This window comes from Marmota marmota, unplaced genomic scaffold (genome assembly GCF_001458135.2).
Source record: "Marmota marmota marmota unplaced genomic scaffold, marMar, whole genome shotgun sequence".
NCBI lineage: Eukaryota > Metazoa > Chordata > Mammalia > Rodentia > Sciuridae > Marmota > Marmota marmota.
The window spans coordinates 35,386,865-35,411,892 of NW_025999968.1; the positions used below are offsets into that span (position 1 = coordinate 35,386,865).

At 32.1% G+C, this 25,028-nt stretch overlaps 1 protein-coding gene across 23 annotated transcripts in view; it reads right to left on the reverse strand.

Moving 5' to 3' along the window:
• Positions 1-25,028, reverse strand: part of Robo2 (roundabout guidance receptor 2) — a 1,565,243-nt gene that overhangs the window by 116,860 nt on the left and 1,423,355 nt on the right. For 17 of the 23 annotated variants that reach the window (XM_048803919.1, XM_048803916.1, XM_048803915.1 and 14 more), the window contains 2 exons: positions 10,353-10,480; positions 5,736-5,747 (listed from right to left, as the gene is read on the reverse strand). In XM_048803919.1, the coding sequence (XP_048659876.1) occupies positions 5,736-5,747; positions 10,353-10,480 (140 nt within the window). The remainder of the gene's footprint in view (positions 1-5,735; positions 5,748-10,352; positions 10,481-25,028) is intronic. The other 6 variants (XM_048803918.1, XM_048803926.1, XM_048803924.1 and 3 more) reach the window with 1 other exon arrangement.

Below are 25,028 nucleotides of genomic sequence, written 5' to 3' on the forward strand. Positions count from 1 at the left end.
GCATTCTGCTGTCATATATAACTGATTAGAACAAATAATCTTGAAAATTAAGGGAAAAAAAAAGGTTCAAGACCACATTCCAAGCAAGGGCTAGCAAATTACCCTCATACTTTCCTCTTCTCTAAACATGCAAACTGTAGTCTTCTGCACTCAACTAGATAATTACCAGATAATGATTCAAACAGGATCTAAGCAAAGCAAAATAAATTGATATATATTAGTGAACTACTTATTTAATTAAAGAGATAAAAGGAAAAATAATTAATCCAAGAGAAATGACCAGTACCTTCTAGGAATTATCAAAGAAACACAGACATACTTTAGAATAGTTGACCATATTTTAAAGGAAAGTACATACAATGAGGTTTTTCTTCTAACAAAACCAACAAACAAATTCATAAAAGGGGTAAATGGGTTAAATGACACATGGAGATTAAGAAAGGTATGTAAGGGCTCAGCAAGGAAATGGGGGAAGAAAGAGAAAAACAATAAATTATTTTAGTAAGAAGAAATATGTGATGATTATTATTTAAAAAGGAAGGTGAAAACTGACATTAAAATACACACATATGAAATAAAATTCTTACCTTTGAAATTATTACAGCATAGTCAATAAACATGGAATGTAAACAAAGGAAAGCCAACATACAAAGTATGTCTGAAGAAAATAAGTGAAAGAAAAATATTCAAAGATAAAACAGAAGGAAACATCCTTGAAGGATTAACTTAATTATGATCCTATAGATTCGGGGAGCTTTTGGTGTCCCAGGAATATCTGATGAAGGTTGATTATCATCAATACGTAATCCAGAAAATGTATTTGGAAGAAGGGATCACATGGGTATTCATATGTAAAGAGATATCCCAACCAAGAGGGAATTGTTGTGGAAGTACCTTTCAATGCCCAAACAAGAGAATATGTCATCCAGTTATGAGAAACAAACAAAAAAAAAAAGAAAGAAAGAAATGTGTGATTCAATAATTCTTACCTAACCTTCCCTACAGAGACAATGGACAGATGCTGTCAAGCACATAAGGCTAAAACCGGCCCAGCAGAAGTAATCTAAAATTGTTTTTCACTTTAAAAAAAAGTATTAGTTTAAGATATCTTGAACATTTCACATAGTGGAAACTCTATTAGAATATGCATTTTTACCTATAATTTTGTAAAAATATATGGGACAATGAAAAACATGATATTTATTTAGTAATAGTTAATCAGGACTCTGTATAAAGTAGCTAATTAGTGCCAGGTGCAAGAAACTTCAAGAACTTGAAGGAAAGAAAAGATTACCCCAGGTTATGAGGTACAGTTTATCCAACAAAGAAAGAATGCAAGGAATAAAATTCTGGGTGCCCTTCCAAAACACACTCAGGACACCTTTTACAAACAATACATCTCAGCATGCTACATAATAACCACGTTTTTTTTTTTTTTTACTTGAAAGTAACTGTAATTTTTCCACTTCTAATTTAAATTACATTTAGCACATTATAGTTTCCAAATTTCAAGGTAGGGTGGGATATGAAGGTGTCAAAATTATCTGTCACCTTGTTCCTTAGTAATAACTGATTTATAATTTGTCTTGAATTGTTATTTTATTCACTCATTTTTATTGTTGTGGTATTTCTTGGTGGCCTCAGGAATAAAATACGTTAGAACATGCTATTCCAAAACTGCCTCAACTCATAAAATAGATCTTTCTAAAGTGAGAATATGTTTACTTTTGTGCTTAAGCAGTTAAAACATTGAAAAACTATGTCCCTATAGATGTCTGTTTTGACTAGTGGCAGATTCTATAAAATCATAATCAAAAAAATGTGGAATTTTGCCAAGAACATGATTTTTTCAATATTTATGAATTCTTCTGTGATCAATTATATTCTACTATCAAAAAGAACATACTTTTATGTCACTGAATTGGGAAAAAAAGTTTTTTTCATAAAGTTGTGTACTGTCAGTTTGTTTGTGATATTTCAAACACGTTTCACCTGATATGCTCAGCTTTTGGTCTCTCTACTTGAGGCAATCAGCAGATAGCATATGGTGTACAAGATATAAAATGAGGCAGGGCTCAGCGTCACAAGTAAGGCAGCTGGTCGATTTGACAGTTCTTTTCCAAATTACTCATCATGTTTTGAGTTGCTGCTAGGAAAAAATGTGTTGCCCATCTCCAAAATAGATGTTCTTTTTTATTTTTAAGCTTGGGAAAGGCTTCCAATAGGAAAATAAGACAGATGGGTATAGGAAGCAAGATATTTATCCTTATTTAGACCATGTTTTTTTCTTGTCAGTTCCTTCATTGGAAGAGTTTTCCACATAAACAAAAGAACATTTCAACATTCTTAGTTAACTATGCCCTACAATGCATTTGTGCTTTTCTTATAAGGAATGTCTTTGAAATAGTAAAAATGGCTTTTTAATTGTCAAAGTGGCATTGGTCTAGATTTTTTGGAAACCAATAAATACAGAGGTTGAATTAAAGGGCTCTTTAGGAAATGTTGGTAACATTACAGATGAATAATGCAATCTGGAAAATATTGGTTTCCATTGGCAAGTGTATAATGGACTGATTTCAGCAATTTTTTTCCACATTGGGGATTCTCTTAATCAAGTTTTATAGAATCTCCAAAGTAGAGTCTGGAAGGTGTTTGTGGATTGCACTAAGTTGCAAATTCTTTAACTCATAAGAGTCATCCATTTGAACAAACTCCCAGTTGGGGTTTTTAAAAGATTTCTAAGTGGGACTTTCCATAGACCATCAGGAAGTTTCATCTGGTGTAATGCCATGATGATTTTCTGAATTTGTAAGAATTCCAGAATCTGCAATGATTTCTAATTTTCTTTGGAAAGCTTTGCCCTCTCTACATTTTCTCTAAGCTTTATGTGCTCGGTACAAATTTTTTCACCAAACATATTGGAATTAAAAACTAGCTTCTGTTCGCAGTCTATGGTGTATACAGAATATTCTTATTATCACCTGAAAGTTTAAAAACTTTCTTCTGAGTCCACTAACAATAAAAGTTCAAATACCTATAGTTCCTAAACTTAAATTGATGTAAGAATTTGATAGAAAAAACAGACTAATTTCCCAATTATCAGTCTCTTTTTTAGTAATTCAATAAAAATGTATCTAAATTCAGTTTCCAAAATTAATAGTAGTTGTCAAGTATAAAGTATAGTTCTTCATATTTTTGAACATTGTTATAAGTCATTCGAGACAGATTTATGAAATGACAGACTTTCCCGAGTAAAATGCAATGTGTCAAGAAGCTATTCTTTATTTCCAGTCCAATGGGAATTTAAGAATCATTTCAAACAAGAATAAAAAATGGAAATAACTTTTAAAAGGACTTGTAGGTGACAGATAAATCCCTATACTCTGTGTACATCACATTGTTTTCATCAATGTACTGTTTTCTTTGCTTAAATGTTTAAAATACATAAAAAATCATTAAAATATTGTTTTATGTTCTGGAAATGTTTGATATAAATTAACTGGTAACAATATAGCAGACTCAGGATTTGCTGTATAAAAATCTATAATTTATATGTGATATTTTTCTATTCATTTGAGGTCATGATCTCATAATTAAAATTGATGCCTAAGCCTAATCAAATTGAATTTTGAGGTACTTATTGCCAACCTTTCAAGTGACAAATTTTCACATCGAATCATGTATCTTTATATATTTATTATAAAATCCATAAGTTTAATATTTTAAAATAATTTCTAATTAAAGTTGTAAATTTATATTGCTTAGTTATCAAGAATTCCAAAAAAGTTCAAATTGCTTTAATCTTTGTCAATTAATGTTATATTTACATTTACTCTCATTCATTCCTTAAATTTGTTATATATAAACGATTCTGCTTTTGCTTTTGTTTTGTTGGTCTGTTTTGAGACTTGATCTCACTAATCTTGTCCAAGCTGGCCTTGAACTTATAATCCTCCTGCCTCAAGTCTCCCCAAATAGCTGCTATTTTAGACATGTACCACCACACCTGACTTGTATAAATCTCTGCACTTATATTTTATTATATAACAAGAATAAATAATGAAATACTTTCTTGGACACATAAATAAGTCTGTCCCTGGACCAGAAAATGTTTTCACAGATGCTGAGACAAGGAAATCGGAGAGAGTGGTCATGGAGCCTGCTGTCAGCTTGTTCTCTGTCTTTCTCTGTTATCTCAATTTTCCCTTTCTCTTCCATATTTTAGATACTATTCCATTGACAACCAAGTTATCATTCATAGGATTTCTTTCAAATACAAGAAAATGAAGATTAAATATTATAACAATATAGTCCACAATTTTCAAATAACATGAATGTTCCTAGAAAAAAAATAGCCTGGTACTTTATTTTTCAAATAACTTTAAGTCATAACCATATTTCAATATATCAAAATGCAAAATAATGTCTCAGAAACAAGGAATACATTAGCCAGTATTGGCATATAGAACACTTTTCAAATACATGAACAATTATAAGCTCAATCCAGTCTTGCAGCAACTTTGATAAGCCAATATTATTTTGTCCGTTTTGTAGAAGAGATGATGAAAGTTTCAGTTATTCAAGAGCTAACATAAGAAAGTACTGATCAGAAATGGCATATCAGAAATTCAGATTGGGACACCAAAGTTCTATTTATGGTATTTGCTATTAATGAAACAACATACTATGTGATAATAAAGTCTGTGACTATTTCAAAGAAAGGTAGGGGGAGGGTTATGAATTTGGATCAATATATATCAATGTCAGCAATGTAAAGTTATTATATTAAGGAAAGTTTTAAAGCTAGCTGGAAAAATTTAAAAATTCCTAAAAACGAAAAAATTTTGTTATTTCTTAGTATATTAATGAAGCAATATGTAGAATTGATCCATTCATTCATTCAGCCATGTACGCATCCATCTGTTAATTTACTTATCACACAATTACCAATATTTCGTTTATTTAAATGTATTTTTTGGGTTAAACTAAACTTCAATTTTGACACAAAAAGATTAGTAAATCAATGAATTTGAAAATATTTTATCAACCACATGCTCATGAATAATTACTACCTAAATTTCTTCAAGCGTAAGCTCTTACTTCAATTTTGCAAAGCCAAATGAAGAATGAGATATGTTAAAAACACAAACATTAACTTTTCATGCCAAAAACCACTGCTCTCTTTTCCCTTATACACTAAGGGTCACAATCTATTCACAATAAGTTAAAGCGTTCTACTTAATTTTATTTATATAGGCATGCGAATAACAGGTGTGTAGCAGGTAAAAATACTCCTAAAGAACTGGGAGTCTGTGTAGGTTAAAATAAAATAAGTGATGAAAGTAATAGAATTGCTTAATTGATCTTATAAGATCTTATAATCTTTTGTCTTAACCAATACCAAGCATAAATAGTAATTGATTCTTTTATACACACAAGGAAAGGAAAGAATTCTATTTTTCTCCTTAAGAAAAGTTAGCATTTTATACCATAAATCATTCATTTATACATTTATATGAAAACTGACACCTACACAATGCTTTGCAGCAAAAGTCGTTACAAAAAAAATGGTTTTTCAAAGTGACAAAAAAGTCAGAAGAATTTCTATAGTAGACAGTCCCTCCAGTAATATTTGAATATGGGTGAATAATTATATTTCTGTCAAATTCTACTATGCATGAATTATGAAGCATTGTAAAAAGCCATGCTAAATGGATAAAAGGATGGCTACTTACCAACAGGGTGAGCTGTAGACATTACAATGGTGTGGTGAGAACATAAAAAAGAAATTTAAAAAAAAAGAAAGAAAAAAAATTATCAGAATGCATGATCATGATGTGTAATGTTACAGTTAAGTATGGACAATAGAGTGATTTCTAGTCTCATAATTTATGAACAAGGATGTCTGAGTTTGAAAAAAACTGAAAGTTTATAAATATGATCCCAAGAAACATATCATTTTGGCTCTCAGGACTAATGATCAGCAACTTTTATTATTTCAGGTAGTTTCATCACCATTACTTACTACAGTTATTAGGTCAAAGACCTTGAGTTCAACAGCCAAGTGCTATCCCAAAGTTAAGAACCTGCTGAATATAACCATTCAAGTCACAGACTAGCAAATGTCATGTCAATAAAAGAAGGCCTCACTGTCTGATTTAAATAGCAATTGGATTTTAAGCATGGTTAGTCAGAACCATTACAAGGACTACAGAAAAGCCCCTGATGCTGCTTTTCAGTCAGTAATAAGTTAAGATCACATCACTTTTCATCCGTGGACAGGGTGGATGAAAATATAACAAATAGGTTGGAACATCCTTAGAGATTTCAACTCAGTAGCTCCCTAACTGCTGTTAAGCTTTTTTCTTCTTTTGGCAGAGGCCAAGAAACAATGACTGACAAGTTGATTCTTGTTCACACTGTGAATGGCTTTCAAACTGATGCGCCAACAAATTATTATTTTTTTATTATATCATAACTTTCAATCACTAAAATCAGTAGTAATAGGCTTCCCTTGTTATTAATGCACAAAAATTGTAAGAGAGATACATGGGCTTAATAACATTTTCTTTAAACAAAATAATGTCAAATCTGTTAAGATAGTAAACCATTTTATATAAAATAGAGGTGAATATTTTAAAACATGCCGTCCCATTATCCAGAGAAGAAGAAATATATTTAGCGGCATTTGAACTTTATGAAATCTTACATTGAAAAATATAAGCTTTTTCAACAAAAAATCCTTTCACTTATATCCAAATGGATATAGCCCTCCTGCATAATAACATGTCTCTAGAACAATGTAAGTATTTTGCTGCTAATCACTTTTGGCAAGGTAAGATAGATGCAGCATTAAAAGCATATTTGTTTATTCAAAACAGATCCATCATAATACTTAGCCTTGAGTAATTTCTAAAATAAAGTATAATACTTATGTGCGTTATAACACATATACTACATATGTATAGTTGCCTCTATATAGTCTTTTATAGAAATGGTATTCATGAGAGGCAACAGAAAGAAAAATAAGCTGAAAGTAGTAGTAGTGTTAACATTCTGGCTTAGAAAAACTCTTAGGTCCCATAGCATAAGGTCAGTTTGCTTCATGAAAAGAAAAACTGAAGTTACCTGAAATATTTTTCCTTTTTCTTTTTTTTTTTGGTAAGGGGGTATGGAGCAGAACACAAAAATATCCAGAATAAGACAACAGACTAATATCATAAAGTCATGCTTCATTCTAACTGGTGATATTTCTCCTAATTTTGTCAATGTCTAGTAGAAAAGGAACCTTTTCCTTTCATCTTTCAATTTACTATTTTAGTTGCCACCTCAAGCTGGATTTCAGATATGTTTCTTTAAGGAATGAAAAGGTATTTTTTTTGAAGACCTTTTTTTAAAAAAATTTTAGTTGCAGATGGACACAATACCTTTGTTTTATTTAGTTATGTAGGGCAGAGGATCAAATTCAGTGTCCCACATATTCGAGACAAGCACTCTACCACTGACCCACAACCCTAGCCCTGAAAAGGTATTTTGAATCTATAATATTAAAGAGAGAAAAAGAAGAAACCATGATGAAAAAATCATGCTCAAATAAATAAAACACATCTCTTTTTCACTGCAGTCTAGAATAATTCCAAAAAACTTAAGGCTTCATTGCCTTAGAGGAAATGTAATTTTTACAACGAGATCTTTATTTATGCAAAGCCAACGAAGCAACTGAAAAATAGAGGGAAATTATGTTTCCAAATATGCAGTTTGTATGAAGTCATTTTTAAGCTATTTTTAAAAATGCTACTAGATAATGAGATATTTGATTAGACTATATATGCTAGGCGATATGTTGTTGACTAACTTTGTTTCTTACTAATTTAACATTTGCCAAGTCAGCAAAGGGAGTTATTTTGTTGGTAATCTCCATTTTACTCCACTTTATTTTTGTCATGTTTTTGAAATGAAAAACAACTGAAGAGATCTGTTTCAGATATTGATTGTAAAACTGCCTTAAATATTCACCAGTTGGCTAAAATGAACATAATGATACAATTTTAGTAGAAACATGATAATAAAACTTCTTTATTGCATAGGAAATTATTCATGTGAAAAAAATCAGCAGGTGGATGTTTTCAAAATCAGCAAATTAAACTAAACTGTGTCCCTGCATTAAATGGACATGGCCTCTTGGGTCAGTTGACCCTGTTCTAATAAAACAATCCAGAGAAAGGTTGAAATCTCATTTATGTGCATAGAAAAAGCACAGGAAAAAAAATGTTGTAGACAATTTTTTCCTTATTAACCTCTTAGCTTGAGAAATCCCAACTGCTTTTCCTAATGGTAAAAATGTTGTTAAATAATATTTTACTCTACATTACATTGTATTATGGAGAGGTTTTTTTCCTTTAACCTGATTTTGAGGTTTCAGTTTTAGATGAGTAACAAATTCATAAAAACACACACACACACAAAACATTCTAATTCATCTACAAGCTCCAGATTAGAGGAGAAACTATTTAAGGGTTTCTGATTAAAAAAAAAAAAATCATTGTAGAACTAAACAATGCTTTCTACTTGTAAGTTAGCTTCAGACATCCATGCATGTGGAGCATGCTTTGTTAAATAAAATGTTAAACCTGAAACTTCAACAAATTATAAAAACAATTAGGTGGGAAAGACCTTTAAGCAAACAGAACACTTCGTGTCTCATTCATCCAAACATTGAACTATAAAAGGAACCCTGCTGCTTTTACAAACAAACAGCTCCTTACATTTTCACACCACTTGTTTAGTCAGCAAATATTTTTTGAATAGAAATTTCTAGTGGGTTGTTTATTTTTTTCCCCATTCACTTCAGAAACACACACACACAAACACAAACTTTGGAGATAATTTGTTTTTGCGAAGATTTATTAGATTTTGATCAGATATAATGAGTATATAATTTGGTTCATATATGATCACAGTCCTTTATGATCTGTTACCTGTAAGAAGTGAAAATATTTTTAAATAGCTTTATTGATTTTGTCTAAATGTGTTTTTCATCTAAGAACACACTAGATTGTGTGGAGGAGAAAGCACTGGATCAGGTGAAAAAGGAATGGAGCAATTGAGAAGTACAAAAGCACTGTATTTTCAAGGTATGCAGAATGCCTGACTCCCAGGAGTTACCTGGAGTCAAATGAGTTTTGTGTGATTTGAAGCTTACATTGCAGGTCTGGCAAAAATCTTTTTTCTTACCAGATGGAGGAGCAACCTCAGTATCTCTGATGCATTTGTTATACCTCCAAACTCCTCCAAACCCTTCTGCTCATCTTACAAAAATTTCTGAGGGCAAAGCTGCATATGGGTGGAAGTACAACTAAATAGGGTGAGAGATATCTGACAGGTGTGAATGAACACTTGCAGCCAACAGGAAACAATGAGAGTAGGAGGAAGAAAGGATGAGAGGAGGAGGCACAATTAGTGTGAAAGAAAGGTTTGAAAATGTACAGGAGATGAGCATTTCCGTGTTTGTTTAGATCCCAGTGAGAGTGAATAGTATGGTGGTAATGTCTGTTTGGAGAGGCTAAGTGTTCACTGTCAAGACTTCACTTAGTACCTGGGATATATTTTACCTCTTGGGATCAACTTGCTCCACCAGGAAGCCAGTTGATTCATTATAGTTTGCTGTGGGCTTAGTAATGCTTTCCTTCAAGTGTAAGCAATTCCAATAAATCTATAAATGAACATTATTTCATGATTAAGAAAGTGTGCAAATGAACATTATTCCATGATTAAGAAAGTGTGCAATGCTTAGAAAATGAAAAAAAGCAACTACTGCAATTACTTAAGCCAATGAATTTCACATATCACTCTCTAAATCAGATTATCAGGAAGCTGGAGCTTTTCCATTACCCTTTGTTCACCTTTGGAAGTATGATTAGTTTTTTATTCAAATTGCTTTTTTGAAAGCTAAAATAAAAAAAGAATTTCTAAACAATATTCTACTAGTATAAAGCGACAAACTGGTGAACAGAAAACAGGAGTACTTTTGAAACAGATGCCATTTAAAAGCATAAGTAGTTGAGAGCAAATGACTGGTTTACATCCTTTCTAAGATTAACTTTTAGGCCATAAACTGTCAACTTTCATCCATGTTATATTTTATTAAATAAAAATGAATGCCTTTAGATGATCACTATTTGCACCCAAATTTAGAAATAATTTTATTTCAATTAATGATAGAGAGGGCATGCAATGTAGACATCTATTGTAATAATAAAAGTAGAATTTATCATTTCGCTTGTGAGTTCACTTACCAAAAACAAAATATTAGTCTCCCGATTCAGTTATATCTGACACCTTAAGTCTCTTACCTCGGACAGTGAGGGTAGCGGAGGCTTCCACTTTTCCCACCCGATTCTCAGCAATACACATATAGGTACCTTCATCTGTACTCAAGGCCTTCTTAATTCTCAGAGTGTAATCATCTTTGATGTCATACCTGCGTGAAATAGGAGCTGGCCTTATTAAATAGCACTGGTTATATAGAAAACAATATTAAGTATTCATCTTCATTTTTTTCTTTTTATGCTATATTGTACCTAAAGCCAAACACACACACACACATTATTTAGTCATAAAAGTACAATTATTCACATTATGGTATTACTAAAAAGATCATTAATTTCACACCTGATCTCTAGCTGCTTATCAGTCATTTATGTTTTAATGTTTATAACTTATATACATATATGTTCAATACATATGTATATACAACATTTATACTTGTGTATAACTCTTGCTACTTTAAAACTCTCAAAGGCACCTTTCTTTGGTAATTCCTCATTAGAAAGGAAAATTGTACACATTTCAGTTTCTTGTCATTTATATTTTACCATTTTGTAAGTAACATTCTAAGGACTTGTGACATAGTAAATAAATGTATTAAATTAATGTATTCAATTATCTAATCTATTTTTTAGGTAGTGCATGACACTGACTTGTTGGTAATTTGAAAAAAAAAGTATATTATTTTTAAAAATGAAGAGGAGTCATAATTTTTTTTTTTAAATTAACCACAGGAACTGTTAAAATATTAAGACTTGAAATGATTTTTAGAAATGTATATCCTCAGCTCTATCATATGCATTCATTGTCTGACTTCCATTTTTAAAATCTGTACACTAACAGATTGGTTCAAAATTTTAAAATTTTAACATGAATTTGGGTGAGGCTAGTTGCATAAAACAGACTTCTTAGATTCTAAAAAAATTAAATTGCATAAACAATGTAACAAAGTCATTTGCTTTCTACTCTTTTCATATCTTATCTTTCCTCATAATTTTCACTATTTTTTTCAACTCATAATTTTGCACTAGCTTCTGCTAAGTCACATTGTCTCTCTTTCTCATACATTCCACAATTGGATTCATGTTTCCAAAATATTATTTTAATTGATTCTGTCTGCTAGAAACTAGCTGTGACATTTTATTGTTTTTAGGAAAAAAGCAAAATATTTTAGGCTAGCATTTAAAACTACCATAATTGGATATATTGAACTTCTACCTTTAGCTAAGAGAACAACAGCTTAACTTTATTAGAGGTTAAAATAAACACTAATAATAGCTCTATTTTATTGACTTTGGCATGACAAAATGCAACATCTATGTACCATTTATGCCAAATAAACCTAACTACTCATGCTGCTCTATTCTTTAATTATGGTGTTTAGTCTTCTCTGCATATTTTGCCTTACAGTTTTGTTTATTTACTATGTCACAAGTCCTTAGAAAAGACTCATGCGCTGGTCTTATTTAAAGTGTTCTATAGGAATACCAGGAAATTACAATCAGTCATTCTTTGAAACTCATTGATACATGAATGATTCTGTATGTACACTGTTATTGTTGTCCATTATGATCAAGGCAGAGACCTTGTCTGTTCCACTCAGTATGATGTCCATACTCCCAAACATTGCATTTATATTTAACATCCAGTAGCATGACCAAGGGATTAAGACCACAGACTAAGTAGCAAAATGCCAGATTTTAATCATGGACTTGGCCTTTTTCTATGGATGTCAGAGTGGACAAAATACTTAAATCTCTGGGTCACAATATCCTCATTAACTAAATTGCACTAATATCTGTCTCAATGAGTAAGGGCTTTAAATGGTGTATGAAATATAAAGTACTTCAAACTGGAACAGTGAATACACACTTTATGTCAGGTGGTTAGTATACCTATCCAGAGATCAAGAAATACCAATTGAAAACATAGTAAAGACCTTCCTTGCTTCCTGCTAATTTAAAGTCCAACTAACTATGAATGACTTCAAGGCTGGTAATTTGCCATACTTTCCTATTAGGGCTTTTGTATATTCTATGTTTGTAGTTCAAGACAAATACTAACCTCAGATACATAAAAGAGACATAATACAGAGAAACCTTTTCTGATTAATTTTGTCAATAAAAATATAACAACAATGATTTTGATGATGGCTTCAGAAAATTTGTTGGTGATAAAATATCCAGGAAAAACAATCCTCCTACAATTATCCAATGTTCTGCATGACATGTTCCAATATTTAAACAATGAATAAAAACAATGTATTTTGCAGGCATTTCCAATTCACATAAAAACAAAAACACCTACATTCCTGACTATAGTTTTGCTATTGGTTGTTAGTATGTTTTTCAGGAAGTCTCTTTGCTGTTCTATAGCTGAGTTTTCTCAAAAAGTTTTAAAAGAGAGGGGGTCAATGTGATGATCTGTAAGGTCTTTTCTAGATCAAAAGGCATGTGGAACCACAATTCTAAATTAATACAAGATACTTGCACATTATTTTCTTGAGAAAAACAATTGTATTATTGCCTCACAGTAGAAAAAGATACAATTGTACACATTGTTCAGAGTACTCTCAAAGCAATCTTCTGAACCTGGAATCCTCATTTCATAGATGAGGAAATTGATAGTTCAGTTAAATGACTTGTCCAATGTCCTTTAGTTGCTAGAGAGAAAAGCCAGAATTCCAACACTGACTCTGAGCATTCCATTATTCCCATTCCATGTGTACCTGTTTCCTGTGGATTTTTAATTTTTTATTTCTTTTAACTTCTCTAGAAAAGCATAAAAAAATTACTATGTTACCATGTGAGGTTTTGATACATGTATACATTTAAAGCAGGTTAAATACATTTAGCTCTCTGAAGTATGCACTACATAAATATTTCTTAAAGTCATCATTTAATTTATAAATGCAGACAGAAGACATGTTAAGACATAACTAAAAGTATAATATGACATTCAAAAAATATTTAGTTATAGTTTTTGACAAAATTTTATTTCATATGAGAGAAATTCACTACACAGGTGCAGCATGAAAGATAAATACAAGGTGGAATCTCTTGGCTTACTAAGAAAAAGGCTACCTTCAAAATATAGAAAATACATTGAAACCTAAAATAACTCTGTAATCTGACTTTCTGAGATACCCCCCCCCCCCCCGCTTTTTTTTTCTGGTACCAGAGATTGAACCCAGGGACTCTTAACCACTGAGTCACATTCCAAACTCCCCCCACCACCATTTTTTATTTTGAAACAGAATCTTGCCAAGTTGCTTACAGCCTTGCTAAATTGCAGAAAGTGCTCCTCAAATTTGCAATCCCCCTGCCTTAGGTTTCTGAGTTGCTGGGATTGCACCTGTGTTCTACCATGCCAGGATGAGATTTTTAAAATTGTTTTAAGGAGGATGAAAACAAGAATAAGAATACAAACACTGAATTTGCTATTTTAAAGTTAGTTTTTATTTCTTTATGAAATGTATTATGATCAGAGACACAAGTTACTGTGTATTCTCTGCTACAATAACAATTCCCCTTGAGAAATATTAAAAATAAAATATTGCTTGGGATGAATACAACATATTAATCTTAGCTAATAAAAAATCTATATTTCAAAGATATTGTGTTTTTACAGGCAAATATTCTAATATTGTAGAAAAGGTTTTCAGACACAGATTGTAAAGAAGGAGGAGGAGGAGGAGGAGGAGGATGATCTGGTAGTATGAAGATATTTGTTATAAAATTTTACAGATGTAGAGAACATATGCACCCACGTATGGAAACTATTCCTGAAAGACAGGAAGATTTTGGAGTTGAAAGAAGTTTGGGAGTAATTTGTTTATGGTACTACATTGAACCAGTGGTACTTTACCACTGAACTATATCCCCAGACCTTTTTATTTCTGTTTCTTTCTTTCTTTCTTTTGTCTTTTTTCTTTCTTTTTTTTTTTTTTTGAGACAGGATCTCACTAAGTTGCCCAGGCTCGCCTCAGTCTTCTGAGTCACTGAGATTCTGAGATTCTAGGCATGTGCCATTATGCCTGGCTTGTGTTATGATTTTAAATGATCTTCCACATCATAATGCCTGGTGTAGTTCACAGGAATTAATAGATGCGCATTCACAATTATCTCATTTTAATTTCCCCATGATGATCATAAGAATTTGAGAAGGTTATAATGAAGACTTAAATATTTTACTTAAGCAATAAACAAATCACATAGCCTACACTCCAGACATTGCATCAGAAGTTGGAGTACCTGCCTTTATAGACTGTAGAGCCTAGTGAAAAGATCTTCAGTCAGAAGGATGGTGTCTGCCTTCACAGGTCTAGGCCAGATGATAATTACCAATTAGTGCACAGTTCACCAGCTACAAGGTCTGGTGTGCACATATGTCCTGTTTTTCCCCAATTACAAATAACTGCTACAATACACTAGTCCTGTTACACAGGATTGTTGCAATTTAAAGCAGAAGACAGAAACAAACTTTGAAAAGTCTCCAACTTTGGGAGGTTCAGAATCTTTTAATCTTGTAACTTTTTTATGTGCCATATGTATACGTGTACATAACATAATTTGATCAATGTTAGTCTCTAGTAGCTTCCCTTAAATTACCTTTTCTCACCGGATCTTTGTAGGAGAAAACATTGCAACCATAATCAGCATTATGAATTTATATTGACATACTTTGAGTATGTATAAAGTGATTAACTCTTCAAAGAGACATTAAATTTTACCTTCTGTAACCATCCATCAACATTTTAATCCTATCTTCAACATGCAATCAATCAACCAGTGTTCCAGCTTATTTGTATGCTGAATGGCCTATTCCATCTTTGAACATTTGGAAATATTAGATAATCTTCTGTACATGATAACAGGAAACATTTCTTTCAAAAGTTTCTACTATTCATATTACACTTGTGCCAAAAGAACAGTGCGCTCTCATTTGCAAGACCACCTTTTAAAATTTAGGTTCCTTGTGAATTATCTTAACTGTAGGTCAAGTATTCCTAACAATGACCCATATGCTATAAGAGCAATTATGTAATCTGAGCATTTTTTGGTGAATTAAGAGCATCAACACAAATTCATTAACTGACAAATCTACATCTGTGATGTCACTTCTCTGCAACTTCTCATTTGTCACTTAGAATAAAACCTATTTATTTATGGTCTTTAAGGCTTTAAACAGGTTCTTGTCCACCTCTTCAACTTCATGTTTATAACCTGTTTATAACCATATGGCTCTTTTTTTCCTTGTTCGACACCCAGTCAGCTGCCACTGTGTCTTTCTATTAATGCTGTAAATTCATGGAATTTTTTTCCCTGTACATTTTCATTGCTCAATCTTTTTTATCATCAGGATAACCCAAACATCATTTCATCAGAGATTTCTTTCCTTCTTAAACAATGTAAAGTACTATCTGTCCACCACACCTATTATTTTAAAAATGACTTTGATTTCTTTTTATTCTGTTTTATAATTTACAAAAACACAAATTTATTTTGGGTGTGTGTTTTGGCCAAGTAAAATTTTGATACCATTTAAAAATCTGACATTTTCACATGCAAATTTGAATTTTTAGATCCAGGTGCTTCTTACTCTAAAGTGAAAGATAATTCTGCTTTCTCAGTTTTACACAACTTTAATACAATTGTACAACCTATGACTGGCAACACTACTGTTGCTGCTTTTCACACACTTGAACCACTGTGCCAGTCTCCAGTCTCAACGTTGACAATACCCACAACAAACCCAGGAGACTCAAACACATCACAGTGCCATCATGAGCCCTGACAGTGTCACAGCTGTGATCATATAGTGCTTATCTGCAAAAACTTAAGGAATATGAGGACTGGTTTTAAAGAAATATGTCTTAATTTCAAAACTTACAAAGAAAATATGTGGCTAATTAACTAATTTCACATTTAGGCATCAAGGCAAAACATGACAAAGTTTCTTTCCCAAGCCCACACATGGAGGCAGTTATATTTAGAAGAAAAATCTCACACGAGTATCTATTACGCTTCTCCTCTTTCTCTAATGGGTTGGGTTATCCCTGAGAAAAAAAGCTGCTACCTAAAATTACATATTTGACAAGCAATCAGGTCTCAAATATTTCCTCAAGTCCAAGTCTAATAAATGTAGGTTTATTTCCCTTATTTCACTCTGGGTAAATTGGTACGTGCTTAATTGTAATCTCATTTGTGCTTTACATCATCACTTTGGGTAATTGGAAAGATATTCATTATTGCCCTGAAAGAAAATATTGACAGAGGGATATGAAAAGTTATAGGTAATAATTCCCCTTCCATTTAGAGAGATCTTTACAGTAAATAACAACATGATTCCATAATAACAAATAACTTTACAAAAGAAGTTGTCTTAGACTGTTGTCTGAAGTTAGAAAGGGATTGGAAGTCGTTATGAATATATATACACACACATACACACATATATATACATATGAACATATATATACATATGAACATATATATACATATGAATATATATATATATATATATATATATATGTTGCTCTGTGTGTGTGGATTCGATAAGTGTGTCCATATGTACTGGTGACTTTGTGTTCAGGGTTTCTGAAGCTCCAGAAACTCTTTACCAACATTTCTCTCAATATTATTCTAAAATAAACGGTAACCCTAGGAGGTTGATAAATATTTTTACTAATCTGTATATGCCTTAACATGAGTCTTAGTATGATTTATTTATTTAACATCATTTATTTATTTAACACAAGTATTAATCAGAGGCACTTAAATTTTGCTCTCAATTGCTTTTGGCTGCCTTTAAACAGTCCAGAATAGATTTGAAGTAATAAAAGCAGACTCTGGTTTAATACAGCTACATTATGACATGGTTTAAATTTATATGTGATCAACATGTAGGAGGTTATGCTGACTTTAATTAAAAACAAGAAAAAAAGAAATAGATGAAAAAAACACTCCTGATGAGGCAATTCTACTAGAAATGGGGTAATTTTCATTGTGAAATCTGCCAGTCGTGGACTTATATAAATGCAGTCATTGTTGCCAGGTTTGATTAATGACAGTTGTACAATCATGTGTTGACAGTCTACACCATAGAGATACCTTATTTTTTCTGATATGAAACACTGCTGAAAAATGCAACCCAATCAGATTTGGCCCCTGGACAACATGTGCTATCATCACTGTACCGTGAATTGAGATTGATTGGTAACCAGCTGTGACAAAGTGGGGAAAGAAGCTCTGTTTTTATGTGGGTTTTTATTTCCCCAGTTAAAAAAAAAAAAAAAAAAGAACAGAAAGAAAAGGAAATCGAATTGTGTCAAAATCATTACCATCTGTTCAGCTAAATAATAAACAAAACAAAGTAAATCTATTTTAATACTTAAAACAACAGTTTGTATGCAAGTTTCTGTTTTGTGTGTGATCTTATATTTGATGAATAAATCTAAAAGTGCCTCAAAAGAGAAATATTAGTATTCATTGTTTCAAGAAACGAAGTGCTTCATTATAAAATCATTTCCAACTTTAAATAATTTAAATAGACTCTTTTATTTCTTTTTCATAAAGAAAATTGTTTGCATACTAGGGGGGAATAATTTCTATAAATATAAATTTGCTGTGAAATATCAAGAAAGACCCCAAAATGGGCAAAATTTTATAACATAACCACATTTTATTCATTACTCATACTTTGAAATTCCCAAACTATGTTAAGCCTGGAGGGTACAAACTTCTCATGACTTTCTTGCTTTTATAAATATAATTCAGATAATTAGGTACTCCCAAGCTTTCCACAATGGGAGCAGAATTTGGTAAGGAGAGAGAAAAAAAAGAAGGAATACAAACTAAATTTTCTATTACTAACTGGACTTTTGCCATACTCAGTCCAAACCTGTGCACCTAATCACCTTGTTTGAATTACATGAGGACTCTATAAAATCTCCTAGATGGCAATTCTCTTTTCAAAAGCACCTTTGTTTTCCATGGAAGGAAATTTATTTTCTCAACCTTTTTAGTTTTTGAAAGCACCTACTACTTCTTAATTATAAGATTCCTGGCTCGAATTCCTGAGCAAATGTTTTGCATTAGCACTTAAAAATTTTATTATGCTATCTGCTTTATTAAACATTAAGTTGGCCAATAGTAAAAAGTATGAATTGAATAAGGAAACATTTAATGTCTATGCAAGTAAATGTTTCTTTACATTTGGGGAGATCCAAAGGTTTGTTTTCAATTTTCAAAATACTTCTACTGAATCCAAACAACAAAAGATCATCCTAGACCTTTCATACTCTTTAAAGGAAACAAAAGTCTAATAATAGGTCTCCCATAATTCCACAATTTCAAGGATAATTTCATTATAGAGTTTCATATAAAAATGTTGCAAAGTCTATTGCTTTTCTTTCAACACAAGGATTGCTTGATATAGATAGATAGATATAGATAGATATAGATAGATAGATAGATATCTATATCTATCTATCTATCTATCTATCTATCTATCTATATCTATCTATCTATATCTATATCTATATCTATATCTATATCTATATATATCTATATCTATATATATATATAGATATATATATATATCTATATATATATATATATCACTTATTCAGCTTACGGAATCATTCATTGATTATTAAAACACACTAATGAGCAAAATTCCACTGTGCCATGTTACGGATCTTTAGATACAGTCATTTAGAACTCGGTAACAGTGTTTTTCAATTGTTAAAAAGGACCATTTTAATAACTTAAATTTTTAATCATGGCTTCATCTATAAAATACAAATATTCAAATATTCCTGGAGAAAGTTAAATATTGTGTCACTTTTACTCTTAAAAGCACCAAATAGAAAAGGTTACTTAATTTTCCTAAAACAATCTGTTCAAGATTTTTTTTTTATAAAAACCTTCAGAGACAATATTTTAATCTGTTATTAAATTTGTGTAAGTACTTATAGCTACCTAAATCCTATATGATATTTTTCTAATCTTTAATATTTAAAGTGTACCCTAAAGTCAAGTTCTTAAAACACATCTGAGGCATGAGACTTCAAAATGAGCACAATAGCCCTTTCGTATGCTGGCCAAAACCTGAGTAGTTTTCTATACTTCATAGCAAACCCTGGTTCCCTTTTCTCTTTCTATCTACAGTTATAATGAAGGCTAATGTCTACAGTTTGGGTGAGCAAATATTCACCTATTCATTCAGGAATCAGGTCTCAGGCAACTTCTAGGTAAGACATCTAAGAGAAGGATAAGGATATATATCCTCAATTTTAAAAAAAATGATAATTGCCTTTATATTCATTGGGAGGAAAATGAAGACTAGACTTGCAGGGCATTGTAAGAGGCAAGGTCATCCCTAAGTGAACTTGCTTTTCTCTTCTGGAAACTATACAGAAAGCCCAAGGAATTAAAAATATCATAGCATTCTTTCCCATCTGAATTAGCCAAACAATACTTTCACCTCTTGTGACTTTCTATAATGCTACCCTTGTCTAGTCTATTGTCCAGGGGACTCCCTCCCTATCAGACTAGCCCACAGGGGTGAAACCCCTGAACAGTAATACTGCCTCATCCACAGTTTCTGAAGTTTCAGTTATGGTCAGCCTCGATCTGAAAATATTAATGCTTCTCTTGAACCTTTTGAAATAGAGGAAGAGACCACATTACAGAGGAGGAGGGTGAGTCATATTAGTACTTTCCCTTTAGCACAGCTGAAAGAAACAAGGCATTTTCCAATGAAAAAGCTAAATGAAAACAAATTTTAAAAGACATTTAAAAATATCCATAATAGGATAAAATAGTTGACTTAACAAAGTATAGATTTCTGCTAACAAATACTTAGGCCAAAAGGACCAGGCCTTGAACCACTGTCAGCCATGCTGGGTCCTGACCACCTGAGTACTGGAGCCTCCCTCTGGAGCTTGAACAATTTAACAAATTCACAACTGGGCCACTGCACCCTGCTTACCCTAAACCCAAATTTCTTAGAATTTTAAACAGTGAAGGCTGTAGCTATCTTCTGAGTAACCCCATCTTCTAATCTTATAGCAGACACGGAGGGCTCCTCCAGAGATAGGTTTTCTTGGCAAATTTGTGGCAAATTGTAAAGATCACATCCTGTTGTCCTTTGTTACTATATAGGTTCCCATTTACTGTCACCTTATTCACTTATTTCTCACATCCTATGCAATGTGATTCATCTCATCTAATTTAACCTCTTACAAAATTTTTATGAATACCTCCACAAATAAACTACCTGTTCCCTGATTGCCAAAAGAAAAAAAAAAAAACTCTTCTTTATCCTCTGATGTTCTCAGATATTTATCCCTTATTCCTTAAAGAAAATCTCACTTTTCTCTAATTTGACTTCTGGCCTAAGGGTGGAAGACAAAGGAAGAGAAGAGACCTCTCACTTACAGACCATCACAGAATATTAACTCAATGAAAAACTCATTCTCTTAAAAATCAATAAAGTAACAAAGTAAAACAAAACACAGTCTGATTCCATTTAATCTCAGATCATTCAATTTACAAATGGAATCTAGAGTTTCTTCCTCCTTAACATAATTATGGGATAATTAATAGTCCCTACTTCACAAGGCTGTTACAAATATGGTGAAAAATGCAAATATATCACACTTAAGAAGAGCAGGTTGGAACAAATAAAGTCAGGAAGCAGGTTCCATTTTCATCCCAGTTAGGAATAATTATCTTATTGGCTTAATTTCTTTAAAGATAATTTGGTTTTACAATAAGACTAGAAATTGCAATATCAGATTGCAAAAAGTGACTGTGTCTCACAGTTCAGCTAGAAATTAACTATAAGTCCTATTAGAAAAGAACTTTAGGGATTAAGTCTACAGGAATCCACAGAGCTCACAGCCTGGACCAGAAGTTTTTCCATAGACAGACCCCATACACTTCCTGTGGTGGGAATGAACATGTGCAATCAGGGACTACAAGTTTGGGGTAAATTGGGTTTTGGAATGTGCAGGTGGCCTTTCTGCCTTTGTTGGACAAATTCCAAGAAGCCTCCTTCATTAGTGTTCAAACTCAGCATTTGCTGAGCTATGTGAGGGTTCCATATTATCAGAGGGAGGTTTAGACTAGGCTATACTCTAGAAGATTGAAAAGGCTCTCTCCTCTTCTGCCAATAGAAACTTCTGTATGAAATGTGATTATGGTGCAATTTAGAAATTTAGCCCAGTTTCCTAGGGGCACTTCTGATCATTAAATGTGACACAGATCTCATGGGTTGGTAGATCTACTTGAAAATGAAGGTTTAAAAACTTATCTAATTGAGGTATTCTTAACTGGTTTCAACAATTCAGCAACTATTTAATGAGCAAGACATACAAAGAAAAATCACCTGCCTTATATATTTTAGAAAATATGCAAAAGTGTACATTCTTCTTAGGTCATTAGTGAACCAAAAGGCCTGCTTTTTCTGTTAAATGATGAAATTTTTGTGTCTAATCCTATCATTATATTATCCATCTCACTTTTGTACAGCCTTCATATTAGAAGCAATAAGGAAAGACTACTATCTTGAAAAATGCATTCCTTGGAAATATATTTTATTATTTTATCCTAACATTAAAAATAAAAACACAAGATGTAAGATGACAGTTAAGCAATGCCCTGATCCTCAGGGTTTCTCAACCCTGGCACATTTGGGGACAGATTTTCCTTGCTGTGGGGGTTGTTCTGTGCATAGTAGGATGTTTAGTACCAGTTTTGTTCCTACCCACTAGATGCAAGGAACCAATCAAAATTGTCTCCAGATGTTGTCAAATGTCTCTTGGGGAATAAGAAAAGCAAAATTTCCCTCAGTAGATAAACCACTCTATGTAAATGGCTAACTAATGAATACCATGTGTCAGACATAGTGCTAAATATTTAGTATGAAGATAAATACACAAAGGGTGTTAAGAGGGTAGAAAAATAGACAATTGAAATAATGATGAGCTCAACACTGTTTTTTCTTAATAATATGGGAATACAAACCAATAGATTAAAAAGGCAGCAACCTTTTAATAAAACATGGAATGAAGGGCTTTCCAGAACCCAAGTGGGAAATGAGCACAAGCTTTTAACAGAGAGATAGACCAGAGGTTTTAAGTTTTCCCTTACATGAGTCTGTACACCTTGAGCAGGTCATCTCGTCTCTAAATTTCAGTTTCTTCCGCTGCAAAAAGAGAGGATTCAAGCCTGACAAGCACATGCCTGTAATCCTAGCAATTCAGGAGGCTGCAAGTTTAAGGACATCCTCAGCAATTTAGCCAGACCCTCAGCAGCTTAGCAAGACCCTGTCTCAAAATAAAAAATAAAAAGTGTTAGGGATGTAGCTCAGTGGTTAAGCACTCCTGGGATCAATCTCTGGTAACAAAAATAAAAAATAAAAAAATGTGGGAAATGATTCATACTTCAAGACTGCTGGAAAGATAAATTATAAACTATATATCCACCTAGCACAACCTGTGTCCTTAAAAATTATAGTTTTGTTATTAATTTTAAGAATACACATTCCATTAGTTGTAAATTGATAAATATACTCCCTAGGAAAGTGGGCTTGAATATGTGGTGTTTGTATTCAAATCTTCACCACTTAAAATTGTCCCCCAGTCTCTCTGTCTATAAAATCCAGATGGTAATAACTCCTACTCCATGAGGCAAAGATGGAGATCAAATGAGTTAACTGCATGTAAGCACTCATAAACATTAGCTGTCACTCTCATAGTTGATAAATTTTAAGATTACATTTTTTACATTTTAACATTTCTAGAATTAGAAATCAACTTACCACAGACTGCATGCCATTGTTGATTTGGTCATTTTTTAACCTCTTTAACTGAGAGAAAAAGTATTTTTGGATCTCAATCAATTGTACCTTTCAGTTTATAAACTACCACTATATGATTAAAATTGATTAGACTAAGCAATATATCTGACTTCTCTACTTACAAAGCATAATACATTTCACTCAGGCACCCAAATTATTAACTTCAGTTTTACTTTTAACTTCTCTTTCCCATGAGCCCTAATTTCCAATTGAAATTTTTCCCCCCTTTGGATTTTGTGTGCGTTAATATCCAAGTTTGTGTACTCACAGAAAACACCTCAAGGCAGTGTCACTACTTTTCCAACAATTTCCTACCAGGAATGCCTATATACAAATTTTCTCAGCTCCAAACTACCCTACAAAGATGTAAAAAACAGTTTTCTAAATATACAGACAGATGCATTCCACCTCAACATGCTTTAATGATCCCACATTTAATGTTTGTCCTAAGTGCTTCCCTTGGATTTGGGGGTTTCAAAATAGAACCTCATTTCCCTTTTCGGCCTTATGTGCTGCTTCTTTGTACTTCAGGCAAAGTGAGCCACAAGCTGTTGGCCCACACTTTCCAAAGCTTTTTCATCTTTCTTTTGTCTCCAGAAATAGTCTTTGGCACTTCACTTACAAAAATCTACTCTCTCTTTCAGACCCACCTCTGCAGTTACACAGGAATAAAATACCTTTGTTTTAGTTGAAACTCCCCAGAATCTTGCATGCCATAGTTTTATGTGGTTTACCTTATTCTGTAATACCTCACATGCCCTACCACTATCCTTGAGAACTGACTCATCTCTTATTTGTTGAAATATCAACATATTTCTAATCTTTGATGAATGTGTTTCTTACTTCTTAAATGATTCTTGAAATATAATACATTATTAACCTACATTGGATATTTTTTATTATTCTTTTGAGAAAATTGACATTTTATCATAAATTATGCTCATAAAGAAGACAAAAACAATTTCCTTTTCCTTTTAAAATCTCTCAAATAAATAAAGATAGCAGTCCTGATTTACATTTTTGTTTTTGTTATCTGTGGTATAAATATTTGGACAAAGCGCTATAAAATGTAGATTAATGAATTTAATATGCATTCCTGGTTGGAATGTTTATGGTTGCCATCAAACATATTTTTTTTACAAGTGCCGTTTGTCATATGAATTTCAGTGACAGAAAATACCCAACTGGGTATTTTAAATGTACTCCAAATGCCTACATTTAGAAATGTATAGCATTTAATGAGTTTAATGATGTTACATTATTTTTTGTAATTATAACAGTATATAGAAAAGAAAAATTAGCAAAATTTCCACAGTGAGATCTTGTGTCATGGTGCTGACCCATATATATAAGGAATAATTTTATCAGAAGGTTTTGCCATATTTTAACTTTCTGGCAAATGTACACTGTACCCCAGTGTCAAGGTCTCATCTCCTAATATGATTTTTTTAAAACAAAGCTCCAATGAATTAATACTATGTAACAACTAAAACAGATTTACCCAATAATTGGCTTGCTGCGGTGAGTAGTAGTGACTTTGAAAGTATTTCTCCTCCTATCTGTTATCTTTGACAATTATATCTCCTTAATAGCAAAGATATATCAACACATTAATTATATTATTGTAATACTGGGTCTTATTTCTTTGCTTTTTTCACCTTTTAATTTATATCATTAGACTTGAATAACTGGATGAAATAGTCAACTTTTGCTTAGAAACTATTATGTGAAATTAATATATATGCATATATACATATGTATGCATATAAACACACACACACACACATATATGTGTGTGTGTGTATATATATATATATGTATATATATATATA